We start from the raw sequence: 25782 nt of genomic DNA, 5'->3' as shown, positions 1-25782 counted from the left end.
TGCTGTCTCCAAATACTAATCTAGCTAAACTCTTAATTTCACTGAACTTTGTAGAGGAAGAAGCTACCTGCATCCATGCTTACTTTTTGCTGCAATAAATACTTTCCTGAAAGCTGGTTTCCTTTTTTCCCTCCCTACCAAAAATTTGCCCCATATAACAGCACTTCCATCTCCCTTTGTGTACAGCCTCTTTAGCCTAATTTTTAGTGTCAAAAGCCGTATTTAATACAGTTCAATTTCACACATAACCACAAACTCCATTCTTCCAGATACAGCCTCAGTTTATTTTATATCACACATCTTTTTGTTAAGGTATTTTATACATAGCATAATATGCAATGATACGGCACTGATGTTTATCAAAATTGTTTTACACTGTACTTATTTCTATTCCTGTCTTTTGGATCAAGTACAATATGGCTGCAGGTTAATACCACCTTTTAAAAAAGGCTTAATGTGTTTATTTTCTCACCACATTCACTTCATCCACTAACTTGTTATATGGATTATATTTAATGGGAATCTTGTGGGACTATCAAAGGGCATTTATTTTCTATTGAAATAACAATTAAGATAACACTCAACTAATATAGTAATCAAATAAACCTGACAAATAACAAAAACTTTTTTAAAGCTGCAGAGGCATGCTAACAAATCTATTTGATCAATATATGGGATGTGAAAAAAGAGGAGACAAGATTGACTGATGAATAAAATGGAACTGACACAAATAGGCTGACAGCCAGTCGCAAGTCTCTTTAGGGCAAATGCAATTAACTTAGAATAATAGACTCAAATTTGATGGTTAGAAATGCATTTTTATTAACAATCACAGCCTGAATCATTATGCACTCTTATGAATAAAATTGTAGTTATGCTGAAAGTCTGTGTATACATGTATGTACAAAAAAGCCTTGTTGAAGGAGAGCTTTATTTTTGTGACAGAATGGTTGTGTGGGATTTAAAATATAAAGCATACACAAGTATAAATCTAAATATTCAAACCAGTGATATAAAAATTACATATTTAGTGTGCTAGTATTAATGATAAAGGCAATAAGCATTGGTCCCAGGACTGCTTGTTCTTTTGGGATGTGAAATTGCAATCAGGGATTTACAGATTTCATTCTGAGGCAGAGAAGTCATTACTAGAAACATAAGCTCATTCTCTTTACTTTAATAGCTATTTTAAATCATTCATTTAGAAAATACATTAACTATTTATTGTATAGGCAGTAGGTTTCCACTGGCATTTCATTTTCATGGTTTTTTATAATCCTTTTTAGCAAATTATTTTATTAAAAGCAGATTAGAATTAGCAAAAGGATCCTACCAATTTTTGAAAATGCTACTCTTGAAGAAGAATATTTCCCATTATTAACAGGTATGCAACATTAAAACTTTAAAGGAAGGGAAGAGATTCAATTGCTAATGTGTCCTTTTTCTTTTGACCTTCATTGCAGGGGCTGATTGCTATTTGTAAATTGCTTTCAAAATTATTAATCTCATTTAATTTCTGAATAAATACATAATCTTCTTTTTTTTCCCTCCCAAAAATCCTCAGGCTTTAGATATTAATAGAGCTGCCCAAAGGTTATGTTGTAGTGCAGACATCTCTTATTTGTGGGAAAAGAGAAAAAACACCACTTAATGCACGAAAACACTGCAGGTAAATATAAATTATAACATGAACATGAAGCCACAATACTTGCGGTGCTTGGTGCTTAAATATCTTCAGAAAAAGGTGGAATAGTAGGAATTAAAACTGCACTGGGAGTTATTTAAATCCAGTGTTCTCCAGGTTCATGTTTGTGGTGGACTTCTGGGCAGGCAGGGACAGGAGAGCAGCAAGACACAATAGCCCTGGTAGCCTAGACCATGAAAAACCTCACTCAAGTTCTCAGCCAGCTCCTGGGGCTGCTGCAAGCAGCATTCACACTTGGTTTTCTCCACCTTAAAGGTGATTTTAAGCCTTCCCAATTCTCCAAAGTGAGAAGTGCACAGACACGATGGGGAGGCAGAACACCTCCTGTCAAGTAGGGGAGAGGCTTGTGGAGATCACTGAGACCAGGGATGGTGTCTGGCTGGGGAAGAGATTTTTCTGGTAAACACCTGGTGTCTGGGGAATTTGTCTTTGATTTTCTGCCTCTAATTAGCCTTAAAGTCATTACTGTGAGGAAAAAACTTGGGAACTCCAACAGTTGCTGGAGACGTTCCAGCCATTTCTTTATCTCATAATCTATTCTAGATAGTCACCACAGCACTTTGTGAGCTGGCTTCTTGAATAGCTGGCATTGCTTGTTCTTAGTGATAAGATGGATGGGTCACATGTTGTTCTAGCACCACCAAATCTGGTGTGTGCCTTAAATTACGAAAATCTAGTTGGTTCTGCCATGGTTGTTTCACCCAGAAATCATTGCAAAATATTCCAAGACTTGGCTTGTTGAAGATGTCTCACAGGCCTGCATTTAGTGTAAAAAGGAGCCTGAGTAACTCAACTTGTGTTATCTGATTAATGTCTCCTTTGTAGACATGTTGCTGGAGACTGATGGAAGAAAAGCTACTTTTTTGAATGTGTTGCTAGAAAAAGAATGTTCTTCGACCACGCTTACTTCACATTTTAAATGAGAAACAAGTCTTACTAAATTTTGCTAAGTTACTTTCGGTAAACAGACTAAAGAAGAAGGAGCACTTGATCTCCTGATTTAGATGGGGCAGCTTCTTTAGAGTCAGTGCACAACTACTATGTGGAACTGGGGCTGTGGGCTCAGTGCTACCAACTTGTTGCTTTTAGGGTACTGAAATACTGACCAACTTCACACGGTGTTTCCTGATGTATGGTGATGTAGGAGAATGGAGGCTCAGGCCCTGCATGATGATAGACTAATTCTCCACTGATGCAATCATCCAACCAGAACAGGAATGACTCATTCCTCCCATAAATATCTTGAGGCCTCTGTGTGATCATTTAAACTCGTTCACACCAACCTCATCTCATTTGCTTGAATGGCCTTTCTCCTGAGTTAGGATGATACATGAAAGAGAAAATCCAGGCCCTTAAAAATAAAATCATAATTAGTTTCTCTTAATAGCTGCTCTATTAAAAAAAGTCAGGTCTTCAAAAAGTATATTAGCAAAAGACAATGTATCTAAGTACATTGTTTTTTTTTTTCCTAACTCAGCTGCCACAGGCTTGTTGCTGATGTTTCACACTTGCAATAGGTTTCTATTGGCATTTGTGTTCCATGTTTTTTATATTGTCTTGTCAGAAATTATTTTGTTTGAAGAAAATTAGAACTACAAAAATGTAGCTACCATGTCTTGAAATCACTTATCCTGAAAAAGGTATTTCTCCCCAGCACCTGCCACTTTTGCTCCACTGTATTTTAAATCTAGTTCTGAACTCTGATTTCACTGTTTCATGCTCCCAAAATATTAAAAGATTACATTCCCCATCGATTTACACTTTCCTCAGTTTTTATCTTCTACAAATAAGGCTTGGCCGAAATGTTCTTGATGAAATAAAAATACTTTTGCTTTGCTTTCTGTTCACCTCATCCTCGAGCAGGTGCCAGGCAATCTGCGGCAGCTCTTCTGCTACCTGAGAAATATTCAGATATAGAAACACCAGGCCAGCCTCTGTTGTCACAGCATGGAAAGCCAAAAATAGATGACATGAGAACATATTTCTTCCAATGAAAATTTTTGCAGCTACGTGAGTTCTTCAGATAAGCAGGTTTTAATGCTGGAAGAGAACAGTATTGGAATGAAGAATCTAGAATGTACATTTATAATATAAAAATAGTCTGTGTAATATAGGCTTAATTAGATAGGGACAGACATGTTTGAATATTCCTTCTTCCTGTGGTGAAGAATTGTGGCAACAGCTGGTCTTCTATGTCAGGTATATGTTTCCTCCTATTAATATGGTTGGAAAGCCACAAAATAAGTAAGTTTCTTCCAAAAGCTATATCTGTAACATGTTCAATTTGCCCTTCCATGGTTTGCAGTGTGATTCAGGACTACCCTGAAGGCTGGGTTGCACAGACATTGTCTTCAGTTAGGGCCACTGGCATGGGGGAATGATGGAATATTTTAAAGCTGAGGAATGATGCCAAAAAGGATTACAGATCATGCAGATGCAAAGGATCTCAGTTCAGCTAGACCCAGTCTTCATGATATGAAAATCTCTGTGGGCTAAACCTTTAGGTGATTTTCCTCTTATTTCTCCTTGAACTTCATTAAGTGACAGTGCCTGAAACACTTCCTAGGGCAGAGCATTGCCTAATCATCCTTGCTTGGAAAATATTTCCCTAGCATTCAAGCTGTGTTTAATTCTTTTCCCTAAATGAGCACAAGGACAGGTGCCCCACGGTGAAAGTGGAAAGTTATATAATGAGTAAGTAATTCCAAGTGGAGTAAAGAAGTCAGCACTGCAGATTCTTCAAAACTTGATATTTCTGGAATAATTTGTTTCCTCCTGGTTTTGGTGGTACTGCTTACTTGTGCTTTTCTTCACAGTAAAGGGTCACATTTTGTTCTTTCATGTGGTTTTCTTTTAAATCAAATTACCCTTAAAGACACCCAAGGCAATTGCCATTTCAGTTAGGATCTAAGTATGTTTGATGGATATCTTATTTATAATAGGCAGTGTCAGTGGTGCTAGGACAAGGGGTTGATTCTGCTTTACCTTTTATGACAGTGCTAATAAAGTTCTCTGGTTCCCAAATAACATGTAACAGCCCCGTTACTGCAGTGCAAAATTATGGTTAAGACTCAGCTGGTGGTTATTGTCCTGTAAATGTTCAGCATATTTCAGCGGTGCATTAGTACAAAGTTACTATGAGGAGTGACTGGTGATTTCTGCCATGGCCAGAAATCTGTCACACTAAACGCTCAGTGCAGATACAGGTGAAACATTTCTGTCCCTGAAAACTTGAGGTCTGCATAGGCAACTGAACTGTGGTGATTTTACAGATGATAAGCTGCAATGTGGACACAGATTTATTTTTTTCTGGAGAACACAAAAGCAGCTCAAGTAAAGTCAGGTACAAAACTATGTTCATTTGAGTGCTAAATGGATAATGAAAAGTCTATTTTTTCCTCCAGTTTTAAATAGTGTCAGCTATGGCCTTTATCCTTTCTATTGCTTTAAAATCCTTGCTTTATTTTCTGCTGTCATCAAGGAAAGAACTACATTGATTCACCTTCTAGGTGGCTTTCCAGCTGTGTCTGGTGTATATTTTTAATTCCTTTAGGTTCAGTTTGAATTGTTCATAGAACACTTACGTAATTTCAGTGAAGGTTCTAATGTTCTCCCAAGAGAAGGTGAATTTGTGAGGGTTGTCATTATGCTTCTTTTCAAATAACCTTTCCCAAAATTTTAAGGAAGGAAAACCACAAAATTGCACTAAAATGGCAAAACCCGCCCTATTTAAAATGTTGCTTTCTTGTGAAAATAAGCAAAAATACCTTGGAACTCAGAGTAGTCTGTGGAGCTCTGTGATTTTTGGGAGCAGGCTAGCCCAGTACAATTATCCTCTCTGTCTGGAGCTCACAGAACCCCTGTCAGTAATTTTTCTTCCAGAGGGATTTATTCCTTGCTGCATTAGTGAATGCAGCCAAACCCCAACACATCAGCAGAGAGCCCTGTCTAAACCTAGGTGCTGCTCCCTGAAAGCCAAAGGGAGTTTTGCCATCCACTTTGATGAAAGTAGGAACAAGCCCTTTATTTGCAACTTAAAGCAAGTAGGTTAGAATTATGAAGAATGATTATTTAAAATAGCAATGATGTAATATCAGTGTCAATTCCATTATTTTAACAGATGTAAATTTGCTCTGCTCTTGAACTCTGGTGAATTTTAATGGCAATATTAAAGAGATACTATTAAGACTACTTAAAAGAACTATTTGTAAAAAGTGTCTCCAGTTAGGGGGGGAAAAAGTTTAAATTGCTTTTTTATTCAGTCTGCACAATTATTTATTGAAGGGTTTTGTATATTACAAATTAATATGCATTAGAAGCTGAAAAGATCACACAATAATTCCAGTAGTCATTGAATATGGGAGAGCTTGCACTGTTTAGACAAAGCAAATAGAGTCTTTATCCAGCTGGAGTTTAGGCAGTCTTCACCATAGTGAAAATAAGGATTTTATAATGTACATTATGGGCAATGTAGATGAAGAAAGCAGTTTAAAATCAGCAGCTTAAATAGCTGTAATGTAAATTTACATACATTCCAAGGCAAGAGCCATGCCAACAACTCCAGTGTTGTGCCTGGCTAATGGTGACTGGTGCCTCTTCCCTGGCATTCCAAGGGAATCCAGGATTTGGAGGCACTTACAGGATTCAGCTCTAATTTTTAAAGAAACCTGCATTCCAGTGATGGGAGAAGGGGGTCAGAGTGACCAGTCCTGGAGCGAGACTTAAAATTGATGTGCAGAGCTGTGAGCATCTGCCTCAAAAATGTTTATTTTTGGGAGTGAAAGTTTAGTTTTAAAACCAGTTCTAGGGCTTCAGTTCAGAGCTGATAAAATGAAATGCAATATTTTGAACAGGCTGGTATTGCACAAACAAGGTTATCACAGGCCAGAAACGTAGGTGTTGCCACTTTTTTCTTTAAGAGTGATAAAGCAACAGAAAATGAGACTGAGAATCAGGGAAAGCCAGATTCTAACAGTTCAGTGCTGGCATTTTTATTAAGGGCTCATTTCTCTCGTTAAAGTAGATGTCAGTCCTTTGTGATTTTTACCTCATCTACAGCTATTAATTTTGGGTGCTAAAATTATTTCTGTTTATTTCTTGGCTATATGCAGAGTTCATTAAGAGGTGCTGGGCACTAGAAACTGCAGTCAAGGGTCTCAGCTACCCATAAAGCTGGATATTTAGAATATCTAAGTATTACATATACCTAAAGCAATCACACTTCTAAGTAATTGCTTCACCTCCACTCCTATTAATCACCTTCATGGAGCAAATAGGCTGCTTTAGTGGTTAAGTGCTGAAAAGGATTTGAGAACCTCAAGTGAAAAGTAAAAATTTGTCAAGTTTTTTTACCTCATAAGGGAAAACAAGGTGCCTGAGCAAAGCTGGACTTAGTGAATCATTTGACCTCACACCTGTTTCTTCTGAGTAAAGTCTGGGACTGCATTCTTGGAAGAATTCAGCTTTGATCCTAGAGGAAATGTCTCTTTCTATTAGTTTTTATTTCCTTTTCTTGCTGCATTCAAACTTGAATATTACCGAGGGCAAATCCATCAAACTTTCTCTAATTTTCCTCTGGGAGGTGAATCAGGCTTCATCTTCAAGTGACAGTCTTTCAGTTGTGGGAAAAAAAGGTCTTTAATTCTGTAAAAGCCACCTAGCTGAGAACTCTAGGCTGACCTACTGGGGCAGGAGAGAAGGTGGAGGGGGTATTTGGCTGCAGCATCTGCTGTGAACTCCCATGCAGACAGATTTAGACATCACTGCATGTAAACAGTCTTCAAGGGTGGAAAGAGCTTTTTTCTGTCAATGGAGACACACCACCACTAACCTTTTTTTTTTCTTTTCTCTGCATATAACAAGCTTTTCTATATTATGCAACAAACCACATTGATCAGCTGCTCTAAGTGCCTCTCCTGGGCCACCAGGTCACCCTGGCTGTGACACCACTGACCCAGAGCAGAGGGGTCAGTGCAGCCTGTTTGCATCACGGTTGACCCAAGCAGCTCTAGCTCAGCACAAACTTTTAAAGCACAGCCTAAAGCAGCCCAACAAGCAAGGCCTGGAAGAGTTTCCCTGCCAGAACTCAAACCCTATGCTGCCAGTTTGCTTGTAACTTATTGGTATGGTCTACACAGTGCTCTTGAGATTAATAAATATATAATCCCATATCCCATTACCACGCAGTGTTTGAAACATTTCCCATTAACAAAACACAGCGCAAGCAGGTAAAAATATCAATGCATCTCATTAGTGGGGGGAGAATGGAAAATATGTATTATATAAATGCCAAGTTTTGGGCTCCTGGGAGAAGTTTAGGGCAGTGGGGTGGGGAATGTATTTCTCCAGGTGGTCTCAAGTGGAAGGATAGAGTTTCTTGACTACAACAACAATTAGAAACAGCGCAATACTATAGCCAAGATGTGGCCTCTAATCAAAACCAAGGCATTCTTCATCTTCTATCAGAAGCAGATTCCGCAACAGGCCTAAGCACATGCCTAACTTCAGGCATATGAGTAATTCTGGGGACTCTGCTCTTGAAATTTTGGCCTAAAGAATCATATCTGATGTTTTCATTTTGTCAGCATGTGCATGGGTTGTTTTGAGTTGCACAGCAACCTGCAGTGTCCTGTGCTCTGATTTTCTTCAGCAGTAATAGAGAACTTGAGTGTGACAGGAATGAAGGTGGGGCTGAAGTATGGGAGATTGAAGCCTTGGGAAAAATAGCACAGGAAAACTGTGTGTGATGAATCCATGCACTGCAGACCCCCAGCCTGAAAACCAAACAGACCGAACCATTCAAATCTTTGAGTAGCAAATCTTTTTCTCCCATTTTATAGGAAAGCTGGCGACTGAAATCAAAACTGCAAAATACTGGGGGAGGAACACTGACATTATCAATTTCAGTGAGCAGATTCTGTTCTCTAGGTCTTCACAGCTGATCCTCTGTTAAAACACCATGCCTGGGCATGGGAAAGCAGATGTTTAATTTGTGGTTTGGGTCTGGCAGGGACCTTGGTAGTTGCTGCACTCTGCCTCAAAGATGAGGTTCAGATGGACAAAAGTCCTTTTATCCTTGTAATGTTGAACCCATAGCAGGGGGTGGGAACTAGATGGTCTTTTTGAGGTCGCTTCCATCCCAAAATAATCTGTGGTTCTAAGTAGATCAGCAGCTCTTATCTGCTTTTTTTACTTTTTAGATTGAAACAATCAAACCCAAATACTTCAATGGGTGGGTAATAATTCAACCCAAACCCAATAATTCAGTGGGTGGGTTTTTTAGGGAAGCAGCTCTACGTTGGTGTAGATTTAAAGGATATAATACACCTCTTCTTGGCTAAACACAAGCAGGTAGTCAGTCCTAACAGGTTTCCTACCATGATTTAGGATACCTTAGGCAAAACCTGGAGTACCAGTTTTTACCTGGGATCTTTCTAACTCACTCTTAATGTACTGTTTCTGGAAAGTTCTTCACGGGGGAAAAAAAGAAAAACAGCCAAAGAAATTAGAAGCTTGGAATGGGAAGTCTGTTGGTTTTCTGCTCTCATAAATTGCCTGCAAAACACACGTGGCTGTTGAAGGGCTGTGCTGAGGGGATAATTCCCCTGGCAGGGCAGCACCACATGTTCCTGCTTGTCCATGTGCTCCATGCAGCTGGACAGTGGATCGCATAACGCTGTCAGTGCCAGCTGGCCATCCCTGGGGACCCCTAGAACTGTAAATAGAGTGGGCAAAAAATCGTCCTGGAGGCACAGCACTACCTGTGGAAGCAGGAATGCTTGAGCCAGCTGCCCAAGCCTTGTAGTCAAGGCCACTTGACAGGTGGCCGTGCCTGGCCCAGGGCTCTGAGTTTGTCCTGGTCTCATGCCTGGAGCCTGGATGTCTGCCAGGGTGGTTAAGAGGTCACTGAGGGTGGTTTGGGGGCTGAGGGGAGGCTGGAGAAGTGCTGTGCCCTGCAGACCTAAGGACAGGCTCCTCATAAGGCGCTCAGCATAACTGGGGCTCTCAAACTTGCTGGCATTGCACTGAAAAATAATTCTGTGAGCAGAAGGGGCACGTGGTGTGTGCACAGCTGAGAGTCTACTGTTATTTGAATAACACCAGTTATTAGTTCAATTAGTTTATGTATTAACAGTTTTTCTTTAATTGAGAAAAGTCTGGACTATATAATCAAGCTCTTGTACAATCCATGCCCAGTTTTCCAATACCCACACTCTTATGTGGTACTGTGCTCACCCTTCCCACTTGTGATGCCCCATCCACGTGGTGTTCTGAAGCTCCTGCCATCTTTCCATCTTGTCCATCCTCCTCCCTGTCCCTAGGGAGCCCAGGCAATTCCTGCCCAAGGGGGTTCAGTAAGAAATGAGGACATTATAGAGCCAGCCAGCAGGGATGTCTGGCTGTCAGAGCTGTGACCTTGAAAGAGCACCCCTGTAAGGTTCAGTAGCAGGAGAACATGAGGAAGAAATTTTTGGCAGGCAGGATGAGAGTCAGGCGAGATTAGGTTAGGTGTGGCTCAAAAGACACTGCCTAGACACGTGCACCATTTGTTTTCCCAGAGCTGATGAAGGTGCATATTTGTAGTCCAATCATCCATTGCTCAGTGTTCTGACAAGTTCTTGTTTTATGAAAATGTAGAGAGATAAAAAAAACCCAACTTGGGAAAACTATGACATTGTACATATAAATCTGTTTTATTCTGTGTGAAATTTAACTGTAATGATCTTAATGATTTATGTAAAGTGAAATATTGGGTTTTCCTTTTTCTTTCTCTTTTAGCCCTGGTCTCACACAGGCATATTAATGATTATTTGTCAAAGTCACACTGTTTGCTTACAAGGTACGAAGGCTTTTTAGACACTATAATGACAGCTTTTGATTCACTTGATAATATTTAGAATAAGCCATAAAAGCCAATCTCTGAACGAACAGACCGCTTTTATTGGCTTTTAGTGCTATTACTGCTATCATAAGTGGTAAATTGGCCTAATGCAAGTAATACTGCTGTGTCATACTGTAAAAACCACTGCTGAGATTTTATATTTTATTTATTTTTCATGAAAAAATTTCAAGGCATGGGGACTGTACTATCCTTCTACAAGTATTGGTGATTCCCTCCAAGTCAGAGCTGGGGAAGCTTCCACTGCTGTTTGGAATTTCTTTGCTCAGTGGTTACCATTTCTGATGGAACAGGGCTGATCATAAAGTTGGTGGCCAAGAGTGTGAACTGAGCATCTTCCTAAAGCTCATGGGCTATTTATTTATTTAAATCATAAATAAACTAAGAAAAGGAAAAAAAGATTTCTTAGCTGGAAGCTGAATTGGATCTAATTCAAATACTTTATGCTAGATTTTATATGCCTTGTTTTATAATAACAATTGTATTTTTTTAAATAGTAAGCACTTAAAACACCTGCTGACAATAAATTTGGTCACCACGTCATCTAGCCAGAATGACTACCAGGTGCCATAATTGCTTTTTCCTATGATTCTCTTGGCTTTCTTCCCCTAACCTCATCATCTCTTATATTGTTTTACCCACTCCTGGAATATAAGCATGGACTTCAGAGCTTCAAAATTAACCTACAACTACTTTTTCTTTTAATAAGGAAATTTGGGTTTTTAGTGTTTATAGGTGAGGGAAACTGTTGAGAAAGTGAAACTGAAGAGACTTGAATTGACTTTTGAGTTTTCATTCTTTTATCTTCCCTCTTCTTCCTCTTTGCTCATGAACTTTCATAGTAGATATTTTTCAGTGGTTCTTGTTTGAGGGTGAATAGTGTAGTGGGTTTTAAATTAAGTTAAAACTTCAATATTGTGAAGGCAAATAAAACTTCATCATGGAAAACTGTGTAGTTATTAAAAAACTAGTCTAGTGACAGAGAAGCCAGAGTAATAATCAACAACTAAACTTGGACGCATGCTTGAAATAATTATTCATATTCAATATGCTGTAGGAACAGGAAGAATCATATTCCAATTTAAATTCTGGCATCCAAGCATTTGTGGATACATGAAAGCATTTTGGCACAAGTTTTAGTTGCCATGGGCATGTAACTAAACAGAGTTTTTGGTGCTAAAAGGGTTTAACTTCTATTTAAGACAATTATATTTACAAAGATCACAAATCAGAAAGTTCTCCAAAACTGATGTCTGAGTTTTCTTGTGTTGGAAGATACTGATTTGACCTGTACCTTACTCTGCAGAACTCAAGTGGTTTTATTTACCCAAAATCTACTCTTCCTTTGAATTGCAGGTGCAGTGATATAAGCAGGGATTGTTCCTAGTTGCCTCTCTGCTGTAGTAGCATCTCCTTTCATGTGAAGCTGTTTGTAGACATATTTCAGCAAGAACACCATAATCTGTCAGTAATCAGTTCTCTCATGTCTCAGCAATATCATGGCAATGTTTGTTTTTCTGTAGAGCACAGCAGTGACTGGTGCATCTACTTCTCTGTATCTGGAGCTCACTGATGTATTCAGGGAGAAGTTTTTCTTCCTGGGCATATTTCTGTGCTGTGTGTATTCATTTATATGTGAGAGAAGACAACATTATCATGTTTAACTGCTGCAATCATAAGCACATTAAGTAGACAGATAATAAACAATCCATCTGAATTTATGATTAAGTTAATTGTGTCTGTGTTTTTCTAATGTGTTTATTCAGATTAAAGACTGAAATTAGAATGAGACTATATAATCAAGAGACCCTAAGAGACTGTTTCACTCCTATAAAATAAAAATTAATTTAGTTTAGGGGGATAACAAAGATCTCTGCAACACTGAAATATCACTTAGGGGGTTAAGAGGCCTTGTGCAATTGTCTTCAAAGAGATGAATCTCAGGAGCAGTAGGAGTTATTAAGGAACTCAGCTGACACTGAGGGCTTCAGCACCTCATTTTTGCATGTGCACTTCTGTCCAGCAGGCAACAGACTCCCAGGTTCAACCTTCTACCCTGTGCATGCAGAAGGTCAGGAGGCTGGGACTCAAAAGGTGAGGGGATAGGTGAGGAAACAAGGAATTAAAGTTGGATGGGGTGTTGGATCTCAAAGATTTTCCACTTTTTACTGATAGCTGAATACTTTCCCTGACAGAATTAGAGCCCATCTCTTCACTCAGGTGTCCTTCCCTCTATCTCTCTGGAGCAATGAGCTTTAAGTGGTCAGTCCAGACAGAGACACTTGGGAATCTTCAAACCAAGATATTGCAGAGTATCGGATATCTGGGGATGAGAGTCTTCTTCTGGAAGGAGTGAATATGAGTATTCTCATGTTCATGTGCCCTGAGCCCAGATCTCAAGTCCCAGATCTAATCACCAAGCTGTTCTGAGGAGGGGTTTGTGTCCAGGATTTTATTACTGGTCATGTAGAGCAGTCACTTTTAATGTCTCTTTCCATTTGGACTTAGTTCTAAATACTCATTTAAAAATAGATGGAAAATAATTCTGTTGAACCTCAGCTAACAAGAAAGTTTTAAACTAATTTCACTTCTGATCTTTTTTCCTGTAATATCTTTCAAAAGCACTAGACCACCAGCCTACCCAGTATTTAGCCCATCCACACAGCATTTTGTCTTGAGTACTTAGGAGCAGTTGTATTTTAGAAAATTATTAGAAATCTTCAGACAGATGAGGCGAGGTCTATTTTTTCTCCATAATCTAATTATATTTAATCAGAATATTTCGTTGAACTGCTCCAATAATAAGGATTTTGCTACACCTCTGTATGACTGTGACTGTCAGTTTGGCTCCACATACCAGTGTGAAATCTCCCAGGCCTGTAAAACACTTCCCGAAAACTGGCTGTAAATAATCCCTGTTTATTCTCCCTTCTAACTCAAAGTAAATCAGGCCTGCATAGTTTTTGTTGTGATGGGCTTGCACTGCCTCAGATCTAGCAGAGCAGTTTGGCATTTGACCCTTCCCTCTATGAACTGAGGTGGTAAAATGAGCCATGGCTTTGTTCCTCCTTCTGCAGTGATGCTCTGAGATGATTAGTGCTATCTATTCTTAAGCATATTGAGACAAATCAGATTTTTTGAAAGTCAGTGCAGCTCTGTTGCTTTAATGGGATTATTCATCTCTTTGACACTGACCCTTAGGCTAAGATTTTCCATGCACCAATTTGCCATCTTAAGTAGGAAGTGCTATGGAGGCCCTTGGACATGTGGGTTCTGCTTTAATGTTTATGTTGCTGAGATATTCAACAACTAAAGGGTGTCTGTACTGTTATTTCATGTTTTGTTCAACTGACACAACGATGGGCAAAATTCTGAATATTTTGCCCAAGTACAGCAAAGAACAGAGTTGGTCTGGAAGACTTCCAGTAGTGAATGAAACAATACATTCAGGTCTTCCCCAGAACTGGCAGCTGAATGAAATAAACTTTTCCTTTGTAGAACAAATTTACTTTAGGCAATCAAACCTAAATAAACATTCACATATATTTTTATAATAGATATCCAGGATTTCCCCACATAGGAGTGTGACTTTAAACTTTTAAAACTTTAACACTATCACCCAGAGAAATACCCTTGTCTGTACATCCAAAGTCTTACATCTTCAGGGATCTTCCAGCTCGAAGGTCAAGGACCCCTCAGTTTATAACATTGTAATTAGGAGTGGTGAGCTGGGACCATTGCAGATTTCATATACTCCCTTTCCATTGGAAGAGTCTTTAAATCTGCTGTTTTACAACTTAAAGGAAGGGTTGTCTTCATTAATTCATTTGGTCATAGTCCTGAAGCTGACAAGGCATCTTCCAGGAATTTGAGCCCCCTGGGATCCTTGTCATCAGTTTTTAAATGTGCTCTTTTTTTTTGTGTGTGTGGTGTTCTTATCTGGAACCCGTCTGCTCGGATTAGAACATTCATCTCAGAAGCATTTGGCATTTTCTGTTACATGAAACTGAGAAGTCTTTCTTTGCTATCAGTCTTCTATAAAGCTTTTCAATGCAATGACTTAATTCAGGCTGAAAGAAGAGAGTGAAAAAAGCTTCTGGACCCAAGTCAGCAAAATTCAGGAAACAAGTGTCCAACCTTGTATGTAAAATTGCATTCACTGACTTGTGAAATTTTAGGAAGAAATTCTAAAAATGTCATTTAACTCCCTAAATGAAGGCACGCAAGTCAGATCAAAACACTCTGCTGAGAATAGTCTCAGCAGAAGTAAAAGCCTTGTACTTTTACTCCAGTCCTCCCAAACCAGGGATAAAACTGGAAGGTTGTAAAAACTGGGAAATTCCCTGAGTGTCTCCAGGACAATTCTCCTTCTGCAATACCAGTCTCATGGCATTGTGTCCTTCTCACTTTATTAATGCTTGTAAAATCTCTTCAAGCCCTTGGGTGAATGGGAGAGAAGTGTTCTTGGGAAAAGGCATTTTTGAGTGCTGCCATATAGAAAGGCTTTCCCCTTATCCCAGGAGCAGGCTGTGGGAAGTTTTGGTGAAGACAGGAATAATCTGCTCCTGTGTTGGGATGTACCACGAAGAAATGTGACCCAGTCTCACCCAATGGGACTAACACTGGAATAAGGTATTATTTGAATAATGCCACTACAGCCAGGCCTATGATATAAGTAAATCTCTCTTTCCTTATGAAATGTAGTCCTTTTAAGGGGTGAAATATAATCCTGAACAGAGGCTCTATTTACCACTTAAGCCCTATTTTATGGTTTAAGTGCTGACCTTGCACTGACCCTCAGTACTGGGCTGAATTTCACCCTACAGCAAAAATCTGCTGGCTGGAGCAGTGGATTAAAGAAATTGGGGCTAGACTTTTTACTATTTGCAAGACAATGAAAACAGACTTATTTTAGACAAAAATGTTTCTGATTTATGAGAATTTTAGTGCAAAAAGGGGCTATTTTGGAGAAAGTCTTGAGATTAGACTTTCAGTTATATTTTTGGCAAGAGAGTAAGGAAGCCATTTCATTAACTTTTCACTGGAAGTTATATATGGAGGGCATTTGTGTACACAGCTGGGCAGCATAAAACAGGAGGGCTTTGTGTGAAAATATCCTGAAATGAAATTTCATTTCTGTGTGACTTGGATCTGCGTTCCTGGGCTGCCGTGGCCAGTTTGGGATGAAACCATGGGAGGGCAGTGTGAGGCCCTCAAACATTTTTTTTTTCCCCTTGCATTTGCAATGGATGCAGAAATAGCGAACAGACCACTGTGGTCCCTGTGCAAAATCAGTGTCACCTTTTATAGCTTTATGTCCGTCAGATAAGCTCCCGCCTGCTCCCACGTTTCCATATGGCTGTAATCACCGAGTGATACCAAGAGATTTGTTTGTAAGGAACTCCAAAAGCCACATGCTGAGGCTGGTGTGAATTTAGCTCTGGTTTGACCTCCCTCCTTTCCCAACAGATGGCTGCTAATCTGGCCCTAAATCACTGCCATGGTGGAAGGAGCCACTGGCCCCTGTGAAAAGGCAGGGCTGTGGCTGTGCTGGGCAAGGTGGGACCATCCCAGAGCCAATTCCTGGGAATGCTGCTCATCCTTGAGTCCTGCCTTTCTAAAGGCATGTCTTGTGTGGCTTCCAGATTTTACAGGACCCTCTAATGCTGGGTTAGGGGCACAGAGATTCTTCTTGTTTGAGGTGTGATGATCTGCTTGTTGCTCATCGAATCACAGAATCCTCGAATGGTGGATTTGGGTTTGGGTTGGAAGGGACCTCTAAGATCATCCAGTTTCACCTCCTGCTGTGGGTGGGGACACATTTCACTACCCCAGGTGGCTCCAAGCTCCATCCAACTTGGCCTTGGACACTTCCAGGGAAGGGGCTGCCCCAGTTGCTCTGGGCACCCTGTGCCAGGGCCTCCCCACCCTCACAGGGAAGAATTTCTTTCTAACATCTAATTTAAGTATATTAATTTTATTTTAAATTTTAAAAAACTTCCCACTTTTTCTGTCACTCTCTCTGCACGGAATCTTGTGAGTGCATGAAGCAGGTGGGGATGCAAGGCCTTGCAGAGGACATTTCTCAAATATTATCTTCAAGTTATATTGGCTGTTCTTTATTTATACATGTCATATTCTAGGCACTGTCATTTATGTTATTTTGTGCATGTCAGGGCAAAATGTGCATAAGTGAGGATAGCACATGCACTGAGGATTCCTGCTCCAGTTTTCTATGGCAGATAACTTTTGAAGTGCTTCTTTGCTAATAAGCCCATGTTTCACTCTGCCCTGATGTTTTGTAGGCACTGATGTGGGGATCTCTGTATCTCCATCCAAAACCAACTCCCATCTCCAGCAACTCCCTCATTCTTCTCATGGAAGGAAAAAAGCTCCAATAATTGTCTCCCCTCCTACACAAAATAGGAGTCATTGTCTGGTTTTGCTACTATATCCCAGGTTCCTTGGGTTGGTTCCCAGCAGTGTTGAGGTCAGACAAGCAGAGCTGCCTTTTCTCCATGCTCATTCATAGAGATTCTGCTTGATGTGCATGTGATGGTCTGATGCATACCCTTCAGATGCAGGGTTTCTCATCTATTGTGGGATCTTTAGAAATAAATAGTCCTAAAGAATATTCCATACTATCAGAACACATTTCTGGTGTATGTATTCCTTACCCTGGGACATCATGGAATAGGACTGTAAACATTTCACCATCCTTGTTCTCACTTTCAGCCCTGGAAGTCTTCCATTTTATCCACATCTAGACTTCAGTGCTAAATGCCTCAAGAGATAAAGATGTTTTGGGAGTTTTTGAAGTCTAAGCTAACCTAGAAAACACATTTAACACTCTTCTCCCCTGTTTACATTTTGATTACTATTTCATTATGGTTCTACATTCTGCAGGTGCTGTAGAGGACCCCTCACCAGAAAAAGGCTTGTAGTACAAGGGAAAAAAGAAAAGGAAAGGATAAATTTGTCATTGTCCTTTAAAAAAAAAAAAAACAAAAACAGATCGAGGCCCTAATTATGATTTCCCACACTGTGCTGTCTTGTGCAACATTTTTGTCCCTGTGTCATCTTTAACTGCCATCAGTTTCCTGGTGCACCCCTGGCAGGGGTGTGAGGGCACATCAGTGGGTAAAAATGACTTATTTAGAGGCAGAGCCATGAGCTGAACTGTTTGTACTCTTCCTGCTGATAAGGCACAACCCTAGATGCCCAGCCTACTGTTTTTCTGTAACACTTCTGACAAGGCTGGTTTGGTTTCTGTTTTGCTTTGGGAAAGTTCTCCCTCAGAACCAGGATTTGATTTCTGCTCTTAGAGGGTTCATGACAGAAGTAAATTATCTTCTTCCAAGAAACAGTAGAAGATAAATAACTGGCAGCCAGATAAAAATCCTTCTGCCCTGCTTAAACTGTTTCTAATGTTGAAAGACAACAAAAATTTATAGATACTTTTTTGCTGTTGACCCACTCTACAACCAGTCCATGAGCCTTTACTTTGCAAAGCATTAGAAAAGACTGAAGTCTAGGAAAGACACTAAGACCACAGCCTAGTTGTTTATTTCTGATACTATGTGGTTCATTATTGTTTCTTTTAGAAGGAACAAATAATCAATACAAAACCATGAATAAAAATAACTTTTCTTTAAGACTGGATGCTAAAAGAACATATAGTCTTCTTTCTGTGCCTGATGGAAACAGTACAAGTCTGTTCTCCACAATTCTTTGTTTATTGGAATGCCTGAAATCTATACATGAGGTATTTTTAAAACATTTAAACATAGAAGTTAAGCTTCTGCTCCAGACAATTTGTTTCACCATATTCTAAAATCCCAGTGCATACCACAGAAGTGCTTGAAGCAAAGAAACAACAACAAATTTTTTTAAAAACAAACTTCAATTTAAGATAAAATAATTTCCATATTCTTATTTCAAGGAAAACTTGCTTTCCTCATGAGACACATTCAGTTATTGACTCAGCTGCTGTAGGAGATCTTCAAGGCCCAATTCTGCTCGGTGGCACTTTGGAAAGGAGAAGTGCCAATAGTCAACACTTGGCTCTTTCTGAGAGATTGTAGCTCCTCCAAGCACAGAACAATCAAAACATTGCTAATGATCCTGAAACTCTGCATGGTGTCTCTCCTTAGGATCTGGAGGAATAAAACCTTGTGAAGTAGCCTAGCTAAGTGAAATGAGCTCAAGTAGTGTACGGCTCTGAGGGATGTAACTGGCTTCTGGAGGAGGTCTGGACCAGAGGATAAATCACAATATGGGACACTGAGGGCTCTGCCATGACTCTTACCCTGTTCACAGATATGGTAAAATCCTCGAGGATAAATCACAATATGGGACACTGAGGGCTCTGCCATGACTGTTCACAGATATGGTAAAATCCTTTGGACTTTTATATCCCTTTGCAGAGTCGCAGATCTCTTGTGTTTTACTCTCTAGTGAAGGAATATTCTTTCAGTTCAGTTACATGTTTGCTGTTTGCTCTCTCAGCTCTGTCCCTCTCTGGGACACTCAAACTACAAAGTTTCTGCTTGCTGAGTTGTTGTTGAAGTTAAGTGACCCCTTGCAAGCAGAGGACTTTGGGTATCCAGTTAAGCCAAGTCTGCAGGTTGGTCAGTGAGCCCTGCTCCAGCAGGACCTTTTCATTCTGTGCAAATGATGCAAAAACATGGAAGGCTGCAAGGCAGGAAGCCTCCTTTGCTGAAAACTCCTTTGCAACTAAAAGATCTAACATACATCTAATGGCATGAGCTTAAAATAGTGATGCACATCTTACAGATGACATAACAGCGCCTATAAATGTGCCTTTTGCCCAATACTCCCATAGTCAGCATTTTCAAAATATGAGGTCACTTGTTGAGTCTTTCCAAAATAATTTTTTTTAGGATTAGAATACAACTATTCTCATTAAAAAGCATAATTTGCACCCAGCCATGGACTTTTAACTTCTGTCTTATGCATCTTGAAAACTTACTCTTGGAACTTCTATTTAATTCAAATCATACTTGTCTGTAATAAATGCAGTAAAGGGATTCTGCTATGACCAACAAATTTGCACAAAGATGTAATAAGCTGTGTTCTAACTTAGCAAATCAATTTTTTTTCAGCAAGAAATATGTCCTAAGAAGATTTATTCTTTATCGGTACAAACAATAAGGAAATCTTTCTAATTTTTTCTTTTTTTTAAAAAAAATAACTTAAAAATTAGAATGTAGTATTTGAAATACTGGTATTTGTTGCAAATTAGCTACTTCACACCATTTCTTTTTCAGCCTTTTAAACCTGAAAGGTCCCTCTGCTTGGCTTTTATGACTTGTCTACATTTGAGGGTCTATGTTTCTGTACATCCAAAGCGCTGACAACTGATGTTACTTTATTCTAAGACACTGCGAAATCTGAAGATTCAGGCTTGATCTTTACTCATGTTTGAGAATGTAATTACTAATAGTAACTAATAATATTAATCCAATTCAGTAACAGTTTTAGTTATTAAAAACTTTTCATCAGAAATAAGATGAGCATCCATACTTATAGGTCAGTTCAAATAAAACTTTCCCAGGAATGCAAGGACATTAGAAAAATGAGCTTTCAGGTTACTTTAAAATTTGATAAATTTAGGCCTTTCTTTACCAAAAGAAATTGTATGTGCACATTGAGCAGAAATTTCAGGCCATATTCAAGCCTATAGGCTATTTTCTGTCTTTTTTTTTTTTTTTTTTTTTTTAAGAAAAAGAGAAATGTCTGAACATAAACCAGTAACTAATAACTCAAAGTAACTTACCTTTTCTCAGCCAAGAAATATTTTGCTTTTCATGTTCAAAACTTTCAGCTGCTTTGATTTTTACCTTGTCTGTCTTGTCCTCTGACATCTGTGGGAGAGAAAAGAATTTGGGGATGTCAAGTTCTCTTAAAGGAAGTTTGACAGAGAAAGATGTTCTCTGTTTAGGTTCCTGCCATAATAAATTGTGCATACTTACACAGACACTTTTTTTCCCCTGCAGATTATTGATACTACATAATATCTGAGCCGTTGAATTTATGTTCTGTCCCTAAATGCTTTATCAATATTACATGGTTGCTGTTTGCAGAGGGATGCTTTTGTAATGTAACTATAAATTACATTATGAAATAAATTATAAGCTCAGATCATGGTGGTAGTAGATAAACATATAACACATAGAATAGGTACAGTCAGGCTGGGGAGGAGGCATCCAGGCTGCCTGTTTATTGTGGCTCAAAGTTGCTGTAAAGCCTGCTGTCAGAGAACTATAATTACATAAATAGTAATAAATATTTATAAAGACAGCTTGAAAAAAGTGTCCCCCCCCCAAAAAAAAAAAAATCTTTACTGCCACTTGCACCAATTTATTTGCTGTAAAGCGAAGAATCCCGAGCGAGTCCCGGTACCTGAGGGCATTACGTGCCCAGCCCCTGCACTGTGGTTTGTGCTAGGAATAAGATCAGGCAGCCTGGGCTTCTCCTAACTGCATTCAGTGGAAATAGAAGGCAGTCATCTCAAGCATTTCTCTGTTTTTACCTGTATCTCCCACCCAGGCACAGAGCAGCAGGGTTCAGGCGCCGAGGAGAGGAGCCCTTGGCCGAATCCCTCGCTGGGTGTTGGTGTCCAGCATTCCCACACACGGCAAACCGAAAGGATGAGCAGTGCACTCTCTGCCTGCCTGCTGTGTGGTGCCAGATTTGTCTTGCTGCCAGCATCAGCCAACTTACTGCTGAGGGTTTGGGGCTTTTTCTCCCCCCCTCGTTGTTGTTTGCATTCACTTTTAGAGCTGGGGAGGGAAGGAGGAGGGTAGTGAGTATCCCAGCACTACTAGAGTGGTTTAAAAAAAAAGATATCAGAGGCTTTTCAAATAGAAAAAAATGGTTTGGAGAGTTATTACTGCAGTTCATAACCCAGTGAATCTGTGAGAGGAGGAAGAAAATAGAAAGGGAACCAGGAAATTAATAGCAACAAATCAGATAAATGTGCCATGGTTTTGGCTAAATATAAGTTAAGATACTGAAGGATATAGAAATTAGACACCAAATATCTATTTACAGCTGTCACTTTGGCAAAGGAATGGTCTTAGCCTGTGGGGAGCTGAGTGTTGTGACCCTCCCCAGCTCAGGAAGGGCAGCTCAGCCCTTCCCTCCAGTGCCACGGGGCTGAGTGCTCCCTGCTGGGGACAGCACAAGGGGGCAGGGGACAACCGGGGTGGGCTTGCCACACCTTGGAGTCACTACAAAGTTCAGTTTGTTTGTTGATTTTAAAAATTCTCTTGCCACAGTTACCAGCAATATTGCTGTACTGGTAGTAGGTGTAGGATGAAGCCTAAAGAGATGATGATTTTAGGGTGCTCAGGCAGGTTGTCTTTTCATACAGGACAAAAAAAGTCACTCTGCTTCTCAGAACTGAATTTTGAAAGGGTTGGTTGTGGAGTATGTGCAGAATTACTCATTTATCATACTTTTTAAGTGATATTTACAAAATTTCAAGCAACATTTGTCAGCAGATACTATAATCCAGGATTCCAGTGCTTAAGTGTGGCCAATAAATAATAACATATTCCATTTGTTATGACAATTATCTTCCTCTATCCTCCCATCACATGTCATTCTTGCTAGAAAAAAAATGTTTTCTTTCTTTTTTTTTTTTAAAATCTCCTGTGCCAACCTGACGGAGATTCTTCTACCATCTTTAGCTAATTTTGAACTGCGTGCTAAGTGCCTACTTACTTTTCCAAATTGCAATGATTATCTTGCATGGTTTGAAAACCTGTTTTAAGCAGAGTGCTTCAGAAACAGTTGCAACCACGGTGGGGGGAAACTCTAGGGGTAGTATTTTAAGATCTTTGTTCCATTCTCCTTGGATGCAGCTTTGAGAATCATGTGTTTTCAATTGCAGTTCCTGTTCTCCCAGAAACACCTATTTTTCCATGTTGTTGCATCTGCAATGTTTTAAATTTATCAGTGTTGGTGGTTCTTCAGCTGGATTTTCCAGGCTGTGGAGCTCCTGGTGGATCCTAATAAAATCATCTGGGCTCCACACAGAGCAGTCTGAACCTCTCTGATTGTAGCTTGGGTCTGGTGCTACTCTGCATTTCAGAAGCCTCTGTTTAAAATGAAGATACAGGTGGTTTCCAAACTAAACTAGAGTGAAAGTTCCCTAGTTCATCTGGCACATCCTCACTGTTTTTCTAGAGGTTTTGACAAAATCCTAATGCCTTTCCCAAAGAAAGTAAAACAGATGAGGAGAAAGCCCTTCTAAAACCACAGACCTGAAAACTGCTGTGGCTTGAGGTAACAGCCCCTGAAGCCTTGTCCTTCAGGGGTTCTGTCACTTAAACTCTTTGAAAAGCCAGCAGGAGCCAGGACTGAGCCTCCAGGAATGTGAGCAGCCAGTGGTGCTTGAAGACAGCTGAATGTATCCCCCAAACCTTGACAAATACCAGTTTGTCAACACCAAGCAAACACAGACCTGACTTTCCATCAGGTTTTATACCTCTGTATTTGAGCATTAACAAAGGTAATGCAGATCAGTGCTCTGGGATGTTCTCTTCACCTGCTGTCCTGAGATACCCTGCAGGACCCCCAAGTGTTGGTAGCTTGTAAACCAACAGAAGTTACTGAACAAGAAATAACCCAGAAGTGAGCTAAGAAAATATTAAATAACTTTCTTACTCTTCATACTCTCCATTACTGATATTCAATTAATGGTCCTGACGTTTTTCAGTCCAGGAATATTAAATGTAACCTTTCATGATCTTGATCAGCTCCAGTTTTCTACTGAGACATGTTCCTGTGAGCTATTTTTTGCTTCATTTAATTAAGTTATTTTGGATAAATGCATCAATATTTCTGTTTCCTAATCAATCTTAAAGTAGTTAGAGGAAAGGCAACCTTGCCATACATCCTCAGTAATGCCAGGTTTTGCAAAGGAAGAAAAAAACATTATGAGAGAAGGTTATTAAAATATTGAGTAAACTTGTTTCTGTTAAAGCTGTAATTGAATTTTTAAAGCCCTGGCTGATTTTAAACACCGAACTTTAGTTTATGGTTTGATAATTCATTTCACTTTCATTTTTATAGGTTTTATTTTATAGCTACTAAATATCTATGGGCCATCCCATGTTCATTTTCCTTCCTGGATGTGAAATAGGGTATTTAAATGGAGGATTAAAAATAAAAATCATAATGCCAAAATAGATGTGGTATCAGTTTCCAAATAAATGTACTGTATCAAGTGCTTGTTGAGATTCAAGAGTATATTTTTCTGGTCTGCTCAGCTGGGTCTGCAGTCAAGTCTTTGTGGAGTTGGAGGATAGGAAACTTTAATTGGCTGTAATAACCATCAAAACAGGGGAAAAATCTCACTGTTGGTTCTAGCAAGCATCAAAACTGTTAAAGTTTTGTGAAGATCAGGAGTCCAGTACTGGATCTTGTCATGAGTACGAGGGAGGATGTGTAGCCACAGTGAGGAGAGTTTTTGTTACACCTATGAGTACAGCATTTAAAATATTTAATTTCATTACCTGAAATTACTTTTTACTGGAGGATACGAACTATGTGCCTAAAAGTTGAATTTTCCAGCGTGAATTTTACACAGCTCAGCATTAAATTAAGCAGTTACTTCTTTCTTGCACAAACCAGGTAAAATATAGCCACTTGTCCACTGGCAAGTGGCGCTCTGTAGCTTTGGAATACCCCACACTGCTGTAAATGTGTGGTTTATTTAAAAAAAAAAAAAAAAGGTATGATGAAACTATGCCTTTGCTCCCTTTTGCACCCTGGGGTGATCATTTCCAATAATAAAGTGAGTATAATGTGATGTGCCCTGTCAAAGTTAAGGAATCTCTTCTTGATCACGCATCTGTAGGTAGAATATTAAGTTGTGGGAACACGATATACAGCCAAATTATCCTGGTGATTTAATGTAAAATGCATGGTTTTTTAGCCGAACCATCATGTCCTGTGAGTGCTTCAAATGCAAAACAGGCTGTTTAGAGAGACTACCTCAAACTGGCACTGACAAATGATCTATATGCTGCAGAGACCCAGAGCAGTACAAAGATAAGATTTTGCTCCTCATCACTTGTAGACACTCCAGATAATTTCTCAGTAATTCTGTGTCCTGCAAGAGGAGACACAGGGCTTTATTTCACTTTTCCACTCGATGCCACTGTAGGTCAGTGAAAGTCTGGGAATGTGTTTAGGCTGGAGGATGGAATAAAACCTTGAAAAGAGTTGCAGAGGCAGGTTAGTATAGAGGTCACTCATAACATGGAGAAAGCCCAAACAAATGAAATTAAGAATGGTCCATACTTCCACTGTGTAGTAAAGAAAAGAGAGAGACATCACATATTTCATTGTCAGGAGGGCAGAGAGGTTACTTGGTGTCTTTGTGAGAAAGTGACAATTGGGACACTGCTAGGAAAAGAGGATGAAGCTCCAGTGTGAAATAAATGTGACGATGAGTGTGGTGCTGGGGTGAGGAAGGCAGAGAGACCCAGGCACTAGCCCTGGAGCCATGAAAGCCCTGTCCCAGCTGGGAGAGGGTCTCTGAATGCAGTAGTGGCCTGGGCCATTTTCTCTCCTACCAGTGAAAATTCAAGCCCAGAGTCTGAGTCTGTAGTAACACAAGCTGTGTGTGCCTCTGCACATCCTGGCCTGCAGCAGAAAATCCTTCCATGCTGTGTTGTGTTTTGCCCATCATGGGCCACGTTCTTCACGACCTCTGTGTGTATTCTCTTTACAAATTCTTCTGCTTTGCCCTGTCATTTGGGTGGAAAGTATCTTAAACCCAAGAGGTTTTCTAAACACTGGTTTATAGTGTGTTACAGGGTGATTTGACATTTTAGAGGCTCAGTTTGGTGCATTTAGAAAGGCAGGTGAAGCAGTGTCCCTTGACCTGGAGGGATCCATCTGTGCTACAGGGAACTTCTGGAAAAATAATTGAAAGCTTCTTGGATATCACAGCAAAAATTGGGACAGACTTGTCATGATGAGATGGAAAATAAGCAGAATAATTGCTGCTGTATCACAGTATAAGTGAGACAGGAATGTGACCATCTCAGGGAGGTGTAGCCTTTGGCAGATGGGTGCAACCAACAGCAGTTACAGGACTTTTATGGGAGTGTACAGGTGAAAAATGAAGGTAATATCT

General features: G+C 39.6%; 1 protein-coding gene across 1 annotated transcript in view; it reads right to left on the bottom strand.

Moving 5' to 3' along the window:
- The window catches only part of MDFIC2 (MyoD family inhibitor domain containing 2), a 44209-nt gene extending 22930 nt beyond the window's left edge, over window positions 1-21279 (bottom strand). The window contains exons 1-2 of the mRNA XM_041425970.1: window positions 21160-21279; window positions 20404-20491 (exon numbers count right to left, since the gene is read on the bottom strand). Coding sequence (XP_041281904.1) covers window positions 20404-20491 — 88 coding nt within the window. The 5' untranslated portion in view covers window positions 21160-21279. The remainder of the gene's footprint in view (window positions 1-20403; window positions 20492-21159) is intronic.
- Between the last annotated feature and the right edge of the window lie 4503 nt (window positions 21280-25782).

Source organism: Onychostruthus taczanowskii, unplaced genomic scaffold, assembly GCF_017590055.1.
Source record: "Onychostruthus taczanowskii isolate IOZ18803 unplaced genomic scaffold, ASM1759005v1 scaffold9, whole genome shotgun sequence".
Taxonomy (NCBI): domain Eukaryota; kingdom Metazoa; phylum Chordata; class Aves; order Passeriformes; family Passeridae; genus Onychostruthus; species Onychostruthus taczanowskii.
Note: the sequence above shows the minus strand (reverse complement) of the source record. Positions and strands in the feature narration are given on the sequence as shown.